The sequence below is a fragment of the Tupaia chinensis genome, unplaced genomic scaffold, assembly GCF_000334495.1.
Source record: "Tupaia chinensis unplaced genomic scaffold, TupChi_1.0 Scaffold000276_1, whole genome shotgun sequence".
NCBI classification, from domain to species: domain Eukaryota; kingdom Metazoa; phylum Chordata; class Mammalia; order Scandentia; family Tupaiidae; genus Tupaia; species Tupaia belangeri.
In genome coordinates this window covers 1,340,810-1,353,743 of record NW_006159758.1, presented here as the reverse complement: position 1 = coordinate 1,353,743, position 12,934 = coordinate 1,340,810, and the positions used below count along the sequence as shown (strand labels likewise).

General features: G+C 36.2%; 1 protein-coding gene across 1 annotated transcript in view; it reads left to right on the top strand.

Annotated features, from left to right (window-relative positions):
* LOC102487405 (cytoplasmic dynein 2 heavy chain 1) overlaps nt 1-12,934 on the top strand; it is a gene marked incomplete at its 5' end in the record, with an annotated part of 254,523 nt that overhangs the window by 201,331 nt on the left and 40,258 nt on the right. The window contains one exon of the mRNA XM_006150080.2: nt 11,285-11,494. Within this exon, the coding sequence (XP_006150142.1) occupies nt 11,285-11,494 (210 nt within the window). The remainder of the gene's footprint in view (nt 1-11,284; nt 11,495-12,934) is intronic.

Here is a 12,934-nt window from a genome sequence, read left to right as displayed (position 1 = left end):
TCTGTCTGAAAGCTCTGAGCAATAAAGACCATTATGTTCTACTTGGAATGTGGTGGGACCTGGAAAAAAGCCTCAATTCCTATGTTTGCTTTAGGTCAATCATTGCATCACTGCTGCAAGCCGTTTCTTGTGAGCAAGCAGTTCATAAGAGCTGAGCTGCTACTGAGCTGTTGTCTCTCTTTTAAAGCTTAACCATTTTGTGATTATATTTGGGCCTATGCCCTAACTGTATTTTGAGAGTCCCCTTGTACCCCAGGAGCATAGCCCTTAATGTCCATTATATCATTTCATATTAAAGTTAATGTTCTTTATTTTCTCTTCTGCTTATTGTTAAATGAATTACCAAATTTGAACAGATTTTTCAATTTCTCTTTTAGGAATTCATTTCTTGTCTTTATATTAGATAACTTTATCCTTCTTAACACTCAAGTTTTAAAAGTTTGAGTGTAATTTTCCGTTGTTTTCTTTTTTTTTTTTAATGATCTTGGTTGTTTTTAGTTTTCTGATGATTTTCCAGGTTCATGCAAATTCTTAAAATGTATACAAATTTACAAGCTCATATATAGTCACATGTATACAATTTAATACAGCTATATATTGAGAAAAAAACAATGTACTGTTATTTTCAGTCTTTATTTAGAGAAGATACATAGTAGATGATCTAAATGACTGTTTACCCCTTATTAAGTGGCAATCAATGGTAAAAAATAATTCTTATTATTGCAAAGATCTCCTTTTACCATACTTTAAAGACAGAATATAAGTATTTATTGAAAAACATATCTTTTTTTCTGATATACATGTAGGTGGACTTGTTTGACCCAATTTTCAGGGTTTAGGTGAGGTTAAAATCTACCCCATTATTCTGTGACTTTATTTCCTTTTAATTTTCTCTGTCTTTCCTAAATTTGCACTAGCCGTTCTGGTTTTACACCACATTAGATCTGACCTTGAAGCATAGCTTGTATCTCTACTTTTCCCAAGAATGTTATTCATGTGATTTGTAGTTTTAATGGACATTTTGATCTTGCCAGCAAGAGCTTACATTGCCAGGTAGGTGGTCTAACTCACTTTTCTTTGGACTATATTTTTTGAAACTTTGTATGTCCTAAAATTCTCACAGTTGACTCCCCTCTTTGTGAAGTTTCCTGGGATGTATAATTTAATCTTCCTGGCCCTACTCCCCTCCCTTCATTGATTTTATTACTGCTCCCTCCCCCCGACTGCTAACACTTAGACATACCACCTTTGTAATTCTGGAGATTTTTTTCTATTTCCCCAAAGAGGAGAGTTTTGACCTATGAAAAAGGGATTATTTTAACTGTATTTGCATCTTTTCCTTATTAAATGAAGCCTCCTCTTAGTAATGTCTTGAAATGTCACCTTTTCTTGATTTCTAATTTAGTAGTTATGTTTTAATATAAAGCAACATAGGAATGCAAGAATCACTAATTGAAAAGATTATTATTTTCATTTCTAATATAAGCCTCTTAGTTAAGTAGTTTGTTTTATTTTCAATATAAAGAACATACTTTTTATTTAGGATTATGAGATTATTTGCCATAGTACGTAATCTCATTATTAGGACATAACTGATTTTTTCTTCCTGTCCAAGGATCAAATAAATGCAGTTTGCCAGAAAAAATATGTATATCCTATTTGAGCTGGTTATTTCTCTTATGGTGAATAAATTCAAGAGACAGAGAGACAGGAAGCAAGAAATCACCTCCTGGGTGAATGGCATGCCACAATCCCTTTTCCTCCATTCTCCTCTCAGGAATTTGGGCACATGGGCTCAGCATGAGTTTCAAGCTGCCAGGTCCAGGACTCCAACTGTGGTTGGCCATGTAGGAATCAATGATAAAACCATTATGCCATCTGCTGGTGCCAAAATTAAAACCAAGGTCAGCCATGAGGGAACTGACTCCTGGTGCCTAACACTTACCTAACTGTGCTACAGGCCTGACCCTATTTCTCATTTTCTATTTCTTCTTTCTATGTGATGGATTATGAATATATTCTACAGATCTGTCTTCTAGTTAACTCATTGTCTCTTTAGCTAAATCTAATTGTTGACTTTTTTTTTTTTTTAACTCCTCAGCTCATGGTCTCATTTAGGTACAGTTTTTAGAATGATTTAGTATTTTATTTAACATTTTTAGTTATTTCCAGCAGTATCTAGTCTTGGTAGAAATATAAATAAATGAAATCCTTTCTTTTTGAGCAGTTGTGAAATAAGTTGTATATGTTTCATAATTGATTATGCTCTGTAGACTTCTTCAGGTCAGTAGTAGTATTACTGGTATTGGGATTTATTTTTCTTTTCTCACTGAGTTGTTACCTTGGCCATTCAAATGCTGTATGCTCCCTTTTAGCTGTGAAGGTTCAAATTAAAAACACAAACACACAACAAAATCATTTAGTGCTGTCTGTTGCCCATCTTTTTCACACTTATTCATTACATTGGAGAGGGTGAGAAAAGAGAAGGCAGACACCCCCAAGCAGGGTCTTCACACCAAAATCCACCTAGCCTCAGGCACTGGATCACAGGCATGTGTGCATGTCCAGCAGGCACAGGGATGCTGTAGGATGTGAACCAAAAACCATCCTGGGTGGGTCCAGCATCACATACTGTTGCATTTCTGTTATGCCACTGACTGGTCCATCTTACTGTCCATCTAAGAATCAGTTATGTATATTAGAGTATAGCCAGAAGTATACCATCAACATGAAAAGAAAAAAACAACAACAAAAACAAAACAAAACAAAACAAAAAAATGTCATTTGATTATTAGGAGGACATGGAAGAAATGATCAACTGTTCATTGTGGAAAGTTGCAAACTTAATACACTACCACTGTTTCCTCTAAACGGACAAAATCTCAAATTCTTTGACATTCTACATCATTCCTATGTTACTCTTCTCTCCACTTTTGAAATTTTTGAAACTGTTAAAATATAGCAAAATAACCTTCCATGGAAATACATGAAATGCAGGGCGTAAGGGCAGTACTCTATACATTTTAGCCATTCTTATCTCTAAATGCTGTGATCTGTTTAGGTCTCTTCATGTGAGAATGTGTTGTTACTCTGTTATTCTATTAGATTCCCTCCCTTTCTTTCAGATTTGCCAGAGTGCATGTACACTCTTCAGAGAGGGAGAGGGAGAAGGTGAAAGCATCCCCCATTGCGGTATGGCCATACCATAATCCCTTCTGCTCCATTTCTCCATCCTGTCAGGATTTGAGCATACACACACACACACACCCACACACACACACACCCACACACACACACACCCACACACACACACACCCACACACACCCCCACACCCCTAATGTTCTCTCTTTTTTCTTCTGCTGAGGCTAGGACTTGAACTGTACAGTTGCCTTGGAGATGGCCTTTTTTCCTGATCACTGTGCAGAGCAGAATCATTTGGCCACTTTATGTAGCAGATAACCTATTAAAGAGTTTCCTAGAAATACAATATTTGTTAATTGGTCATCTTATTAATACCCTAGTTTTTTAAAAAATGCCATTTTGTTTTACATACTCTGTTATACATTATATATGTATTGCTGTAAAAACACCGAGGAATACAGAAGAAGCTAAAATGCCCCTTGACATCCATGCCTGCCAGTTCTGTACCTCTCTCTGGGGGAAACTATGTGATTAATAGCACAGTATTACAGATAAAAGCTATGAAATTCTCAAGGCATATAAAATTAGCAAATCATTTATATTTCAAAAGTTACACATAAATAATGTCTTCCTTTAAGAGAACTGAGGAATAGAGATAGAGCTGAAGGTCCCTGTAACAATGCTGTTTGCCAGTCAAGTTCCTTTTGCCTGGGATAGCTGTTGGATTTGGTATTTAGTAATAGCATAATGTTATAAATAAAACCTATGAAACTTTTAAAGCATATAAAATTAGTAATGAATTATATTTCAAGCAGACTTGCCTTTGTATTAGTGCTTTCTAGCTTCCTTTCTTTTTTAGAAAGTTTTTTCATCTGCTCTTTCAGAATAGCCCCCTGATCTATCTTTATCCTTGGCTTTATTTGCTCTAATAGTTTCCTCCTATTTTGTCATCCATTCCAGCTCCTCAACATTTTTGATGTAAACCATTTTTAGGTAATTTTCACACACTTATTCTGGTTGAGCTCTTCTTGCTTAATTAAGTAATGTATCTTTAATTGCAATTAAACTGAATGAATGGAGCTTTAAAATGTGGCTTTGTTCTCCTGTGGGCCACATGAATTTGATATGTAAAGGAGTAGCTATTGCCAGGTGTAAAAGGTTTAAAAACAAACTCTATTTGTCCACTAATAACTGGCTTTGGGTATAATGAAACAGAAGAGTAATGCTGCCAGCTAGCCTGTGAAATATGATCCCATGTGTACCTATACAAATTAAGCTGTCGGGAAAGTCATAATGTATTTTCTTATGTTTTTCTATATAAAAATGTGTCATGACTTTCCTGACAAACCAGTATTTGCTTATTTTTGTATGTACATTGTTCTGTGTTGGCACCATATTTCATACAGCCTTTAAAAATTATTTACATTTAATCATTGTATATCTTTACAGCATACAGTATGGTTTTTCTGAGTAATTCATGCAAGCCTGTCAATCAAGTCAAGATACTACCATTTATATCATTTTCAACACATAACTTTCCATTCTTGTGTCTGTTAAATGTTTTTTCCCTGAGCCTTCCCACTTTCTTCTATCCACCCTTTTCTATACAGTCTCTAGTACCTACTCGTGCCCTCCCTGCTATTATATCTTAAAGTCTTTCAGTTTCTGCCATATAGATATTTGGTCTCTATGAAGCAGAGACATACAATGTCTTTCATAGTCTGGCTTGCTTCATTTGTCATTAAGTCTTCTGTATTAATTTACTTTGTATCAAAATACCCATTCTCAGTATTTTTTATGACTTAGTATTATTCCATAGTGTATATGTGCCACATTTTTCCATCCAGTCATCTGTTCCTGGGCATTTAGGTCAATTGTGTGTCTTAGCAATTGTGAATAATGGTGTTGTACACATGGATGTGAAAGCCTGTTTCCAACTATGTGTTGTCCAGTCCTCTCGGTAAATAAATACTCAGTAGTGGTATTACTGGATCATGTTAGGTAGTTCCATTTGTAGGTTTTTATTGAACTTCATATTGTTTTCCTGAATGGATGTACTAATTTACATCCCCACCAGCAGTGTAGGAGGGTTCCCTTTTTTTGCCACAGCCTTGCCAGCACTTGTCTTTTTTAAGTTTTTAATCATAGCCATTCTGAATGGAGTTAAATGGCATCTCATTGTGGTTTTGATTTGCATTTCTCTTATGATAAGAGCTGTTGAGCATTTCTTCCTATGTTTTCCTCATCTGAAGCATACCTTATAAATATTTTCTTCCATTCTGAGGGTTGGCTTAATTATCTTTCCTTTTGCTATGCAAAGACTTATGGAAGATTGATGTATTTCTACTTATCTGTTTTGGGTATTATTACCTGTGTTTTAAGGGTATTAAAAATGTCTACGCCAGTGTCTTCAAGAGTTTTCCTGTTTTTTTGTTTGTTTTCCATCAGTAGTATAGCGTGAGTCTTTACATTTAGACCTTTGATTAACTTAAAATTGATTCTTGTTAATGGTGAGAGATAGGAGTCTAATTTCATTTCACTTATTTATTTATTTATTTATTTATTTATTTGTAGGTAGATACTCAGCTCTTACAGCCACCACTCAGTGAAGAAACTTTCTTTTCTCCACTGGACTATCTGGTGCCCTTTGTCAAAAATCAGTGTGCCATGTATTTGGGGGTTTATTTCTGGATTTTCTAGTCTGTCCCATTGGTCTACATGCCTGTTTTTGTGCCAGTACTAGTGCTATTTTAATTTTTACAGCTTTGTAATATGTTTTCAGGTCAGGTAGTAAGATATTTGCTATAGTATTCTGTTTGCACAGTATTGTCTTGGTGATACAGGGCCTTTTATAATTAAAAACAAATTGTATGACTGAAGAATATCTCTAGTAATTTGAATGGAATTGCACTGAATTTGCCAGTTAGTTTGGGTAGAATTGGCATTTTGTTTATGTTGATTCTTCTAATCCATGAACATTTCCATGTCTGCACTTTTATACATCATGCTCAATTTCTACATTCAGTTTTTCATAACTTTCACTTTTTTAGTCAGGTTTATTTCTAGATTTTCTTTTTCATTCTCCTTTTGGGATTTTGGGAATGTATGAAGCACCTGCACCCAATATATTTTTTGTGTGTGTGTGTGTAGGGGGGAGAGGTTTTTGCTATTGGGTGCGTGCACTCACCAGAAAGACAAAGAGAGACAGAGAGACAGAAAGGGAGAAATCACCCCCAGGGGGTACAGCCACACCACAATCCCTTCTCCATTCTCCTCTCTGGATTCTGGGCACACACACAAATATGCCTGGCGCGAGTTAAAGCTACTCGTTCCGTGGTCGACTACATGGAAGTCCCACGATGTAGCCATTACGCCAACTGCTGATTCCCCCAGTATGTTTTCTTTTTAAGCCACTGGGTCCAGGACTGGAACCCTGCAGTAGGCCACGTGGGATACAACTGTCTTACTCTCATGTCAGTTGCTTGCCCAGCATCTTCTCTGCCCTTTGGTGGCTATTGTAAGTGGGTTTCCTTTCTTCAATTCTACCTTTGCCTATTCATTATTGATACATAAAAATACTATAGATATTTGTATATTGATTTTGTATCCTGTCACTTAATTCATTTATCACTTCTAGGAAGATTTTTTGGTGGATTCTTTTGGATTTTATATGTTTATAATCATGTCTGCAAATTGGACAATTTTATTTCTTTTCCCATTTGAATGCCTTTTAATTTACTCTCTTCTCTGGTTGCATTGGCTATCACTTCCAGTGTGTTATGTTCACAAGGAATGGAGAAAGTGGGCAGCCCTCTTATTCCCATTTTTAGTGGGAAGACTCAGCTTTTCCTCATTCAGTATAATGTTAGTTACGGGTTCATCATATATGCATTTAATTGCGCTGAGAAATGTGTCTTCCACACCAATTTTGCTGAGTCTTAACCATGAAGATATGTTATGTTTTCTCAAATGCTTTTTGTGCATCAATAGCTATCATGTGATTTTTATCTTTCCTTCTGTTTACAAGATATATTACATTTATTATTTTATGTATGTTTGCATCTCTGGTATAAGCTAACCTGATCATGGTGTGTAATCTTTTCATGATTGGATTCAATTTGCTGTTCTCTTCTTGAATATGTGTGTATTGGGGATATGGGTCTGTAGTCTTCTTTTTCTCTTATATCTTTGTCTGCTTTTGGGTTCAAGATGATGAAGGCTTGGGAGGGTTCCTTCTTTTTGAATCTTTAGAAATAGTTTGAGGAGAATTGGGGATAATTCTTCCTTAAGAATTTTGTGGAGTTCCTGATGTGAAGCCATCAGGACCTGGGATTTTAATTGTAGGGACACTATTACTAATTTAATTCCATTGCTTGTTATTGATCTATTCAGGCTTTTTATTGCTTCCTGGTTTAATCTAGGTAAATTATGTGTGTCTAGAAATTTGTCTATCTCCTCTAGGTTTTCATATTGTTGGAATATAGTCATGCGTAATATTCTCTTATAATCTTTTATATTTCTTTCATATCTGTTGTAATGTTAACTGCTTCATTGCTGATTCTATTTCTCTGTTCTTTCTCTATTCTTGATTAGTCTAGCTAATGTGTCAATTTTATTGATCCTCTCAGAGAACCAGATTTTGGGTTTATTTATTTTCTGCATAGTTATTTCCTTTTCTATATAATTTATTTCTAATTTTTAGTATTTCTTTTCTCCTGGCAATTTTTTGGGGTCTTATTATTGTTTTCCAGTTCTCCAAGATGTGTCGTTAGGTTGTCTATTTGCCACCTTTCCATCTTTTCTTATGCATCCTAATAGCTATGAACTTCTCTCTTATGACTGCTTTTGCTGTGTCCCATACACTATGAAAACTCATGCACTTATAATGAATTAGTTGGGAAGTATGCTCTCTCTCCTGTTTTCTGGAAGAATTGGTGTAGAATTAGTACTTTTAAAAAAATGTTCAGTAGAATTCTCTTCTGAAGCTCTGTGAGCATGACCTTTGATTGACTTGTTTTATTGAAAAGGTTTATCTACATATTTAATTTCTTCAATAACACTGCTCAGGTTGGGGTTAACAGGTTCTATGGTGGTTAGGGCGCTGGACTCCCACATGGCCGACCACATATTTGAGTTTCAGACCTATTGGCTTGCTTTCTCACTTTACCTTTCTCTTTCCATCTCTCTGGTCAAAATAAAGAAAATGATGATAGTGAACAAAAGTAATCCAAAACCAAAAAAACAAGACTACTCAGGTTTCTTTTTGAGTAAGCTATGATAGATTGTGTAATTTGAGGTTTTTTATTGCATGTAAGTTGTCAAATATATTGCATATTGCTCTTCACATAATAAGATTTCTTTATTTCAACATCTGTGGAATCAATAGTGAGGTTACCTCTTGAATTCTTGATATTAGTAATTCTAGTATAAATGTATTACATAGATTAAAATCTTGTCAATTCCTAAGGTGAATGGGCTTGGGGAACATCCTGTTAAGTGCAATAACTCAGTCATAGAAAGTAGTATATATTCTCAGTCATATTTAGAAACTACAAAAATAATCTCATGAAAGAGAGAAGAATAGCAATTACAAGGGACTGAGAAGCTGCCTTTGTCCTTGCTGACCCTGGCTTTTGGACTTCATTTGACCTTGACTTTGACCTAGGTCTTGGCCTTGACTTTCAGATTTGTCCTTAGCTTCAACCTTGGACTTGGCCTTGGACTTGACCTTCTCTTATGGATTTTTTTGCCATAGGACTTACACATTCACTAGAGAAACAGACAAAGTTTGAGAAAGTGAGGAATCACTTTCCAGGGGTCATCGTCACACTACAGTCCCTTTTCCTTCCAGAATTTTTGGCATGCATGCATGCACCTATTCCTGGTGTGATTGTCAAGCCATCAAGTCTGGGTACTGAAACAGTGGTCAGCTAACATGCCATCTGCTGGCCCCTGTAGAGGCTCATTGTGACCCTATCATGTGGTCAAACTTTGAAAATATTCTGAGAGAGAATGAGAGATAAGGTATTTTACAGTTTAGGGGTGTTCTATAGATGTCTGTCAAGTCCTTTTGGTTTATGGGGTCATTTAGTTACTATTTTTGGTCTAGGTGATCAGCCCAGAAGTCACTGTGGGGATTTCAACACCCTACTATCGCTGTGTTGCAGTCGAAGTGTTATATCGTCTTAGTGAATTAACCCTTTGTCTATTTTGTCTTGTATTGGCCTTCATTTCTGTTTGCATAGAGTATCTTTCTCCTGTCTTTCATTTTCGTACTACATAAGCAGCACACAGAAAGCTCCTGATTCTTCGTCCATTTATCTAGTCTTTCTTTCAATTGGATAATATACTAATATGTTAACATTTAATGTTTTTATGGACATTTGGGACTTATCCTTGCCATTTTGCTAGTCATTTTCTTAGTTGTTTTGTTCTCTTTTTTCTATTTGACTCCCTTTCATATTCCTGATACTGTATTCCCTTTAGTATTTCTGAAAAGCTGGTCTCCTATTGATTAATTTTTTCAGTTTTGTTTTTCTAGGACTTTTATTTCTCCTTCCTATTTGAAGGCTAATCTGGCCAGTTATAGTATTCTTGGCTGAAATATTTTCTCTTCTAGAGTTTTGAATGTCTTCCCATTCTTTTTTTGCCTGCATTGTTTTAATTAAGAGGTCCAATGTTAGCCTAACAGGATAATCTTTGTAAGTGGCACAACACATATCTCTTACCCTTTCTAGATTATCCATCTTTGATTTTTACCTGTCTGGCTATGATGTGCCATCTATGGTTGAAGAAGAGTTGCACTCTTCTGTTGAGGGATAGGTGTTCCTTGTTTTCCCATATTCCCTGTATCTCTCCTATAGTTTCTAGTCATCCAATTAATTATTTTCTAGTGTAAATTCTGTAGTGTCAGGAGGGATGAAGAGCTCTACATCTCAGATGTGTAGTTGGTAGAGGGTCTTGTCTTCCTACCAAAGAAGGATGTGTATAGCCAGCTTTAGATGTTGGCTTCTTTCTCTCTCCCAGGATCAGTAAGCTATGAAATCTCAAAATACTTTGGGGTTGGCAGAAGGCAGCAAGAGGTCTGAGGCAGTCTTCCTGCCTCAGTTGGTCTCACTGACTACTGCTGCTCCCTTCTTCGTGGCTGCAGGCTTGGGGAATTAATGGTGGTGAAGGGATGTTGTATGGGCCACACTGGGATGTACCTGAGGCAGTTAGAAGGCAGTCAAGATCTAAGACAGTCTTCCTGAACAGGCATTTTCTTATCTTGATTCAGCTTAGGGTCTACTACCAATTAAGTTAAATGCCTATTTCTGCCTCCCTCTCTCTCCTTATAAACCTATTAGGAGTAAGTCATGGGGCTATACCTGATGACCTTAATCCTAATCACCTCCAAAGGCCTTACCTTTCAACACCATAGTCAGGTTAAGTCTTCACCCTGTCAATGTTATTACAGTGGTTCACCAGATTTCAATATATGACCTTTGGGGAGATACAGTCAAACAACAGCACTGACTATTGCCTTTTTTGGTGATTGTTGTTGTGGTTGAAAGAAGGTATGTGTACTCACAAGAGAAAGAGGGAGAAAGCAACCCCCAGTGGTGCATGGTCATGCCATAATCCCTTCTTCTCCATCCTGTCAAGATTTTGGGCATTTACACACACAACATGTTTTTCAAAAGTTAGTCAGCCATGTGGGATCCAACTCCCTTAACCACTAGGCTACAGGACCAGCCTAACTATTACTTCTCAATGTAGTTCCCTCTTTAGTATTCTCAATTTCCACCCCCCCCACCCTATATCATTGTAAATGTTGTCAAATCCAGAATTTCCTTCCTGTGCATTTGCAGACTTCATAAATTAGACGATTTATTTTAAAAAGTATTTCAAGGCCAGCAGCTGGTTTGGTGGTTAAGGCAGCTAAATCCACATGGCCAATGGCTTGGTCTGAGTCCCACACCCTGTGGTTTGAATATCACTACAGGGCATGACTAGAGTCTACAGAGAATAGAAGAGAAAGGGTTGCAGCATGATCATCCATTCTGGGGGTATGATTTCTTACTGTATGTGCCCTAGAGCAAACTATTTGAGGACAGCCTTAGAACAAAAGGTTTTGAAGTATTTTAATGTGTTTTCTTTTAGAATTCAAACCTGATTCATCACAAAGTGTCTCCTCCTAATGATCGACAAGGCTCTCCAATACTGTCATTTATTGTCCTTGAACAATTTAATGCCATTCGTTTAGTACAAAGTGTTCATCAGTCTCTTGCGGCTCTCAGCAAAGTCATCCGAGGAACTACCTTATTGAGTTCTGAAGTACAGAAACTGGCAAGTGCTTTATTAAACCAAAAGGTGAGCCAATACTAACTACTGGTGTTTGTATTTTAGTATCATAAGTGGCACCTCAATCATGCATATAATTGTGAGTAATCTTAGTAACAAAACTTAAATTGAACCTGGCCTGAACAATACAGGAATAAATTGGCCAAATAATTGAAGAGTCTGGCGCTAGTTAGAATTGTATTCAACTTGATGCAAGCACTTAAAGTCATCATTAGCTTATGTTTAGCTATCTTGTCATTGCATATATAATGCAATTTATGTTGATGTTACTATGGGGCAGATTCCTATGTACTGTGGTACCCTGTCAGCTCAAGTCATATAGCCTCTGAGCTCCAAGTCCAGCAGGAACAACATCTGTTTCCTCTTAACCAAAATATCTTAGAATTTGCTTTTATCCAAACTGATGAGCGTGTGTGTTATGCCTATTTCCATACCAGTACTGTGAATAGTGTGTACAAGGCCTCATTGCCTAGGATTCAGCTATTTCAAGAGCCGAGAATGGATGATTCTTCATTTATAACACATCCTAAGACGAAGGAAAGGAGGGTTCCCATGGGAAAGAAGGGTAAATCAGTACTTCTCTTGCTGAATAATTGAACCATTTTAAATTATAGTAAAATCTATGCATTTCTCATCTACTAAATTGAAACAAAAATTATAGCATGTTCTTCATAGATTTATTTTACCCATTTGTAGAAATATAAACTTTATAGATCTTTTTAAGTGAAAAAGATTTCCCTAGGCTCTATAAGAATTTAAGAGTATTTGTTTAAATTACAACTATGCTGTATAAAGGTAAAATGTATGATATAGACTAACTTAATTAAGAAGATGAGCATAACAATGATTGTAAAAGCATGACTTGTACACCAGTCTTACTGGGCCTAGTAAACTTAAGATTGGATCTAATTGAGATCTTTAAAGTAAAAGGAGGTTGGACTATTTTTATATAGAAATAGAGCAAAATGGCTAAGAATGTGATCTCAGGGGACTATGTCTCTGCTTGAATCCTGTTCTACCACTTAGGAACTGTGTCATACCCAGCAGGTTAGTAAGTATTCTCTAAACTTTGCTTTTCTCATTTGTAAAATAAGGATAATAAAGATACTTATTAAATGGGATTGTTGGGAGAATTAGATTATGGGTAAAGTGCTTGGTATATAGCAAGCATCCTATAAATGTAAATGAAAACTTCATTAAGAAAAGAGCTGCCTGTGGCACATTGCCTGGTAACACTGTGCAAAATGACTTTATAGAAGTAGGAATACTATGTAAGTTATTTTACTCTATATTCATCTTAGGAAGAGATAGTAAAGAGCTCCAATAGAATATTTCAAGAGGGTTACATGTGCTATTAAAAAATACAAAAGGTAATTGGCAAAAGTAGTATCTTGTTTTGCTTCTTCTGGTAAGCCATCTGGGTGACCCTTGTCAAACACTTGAAAAGAT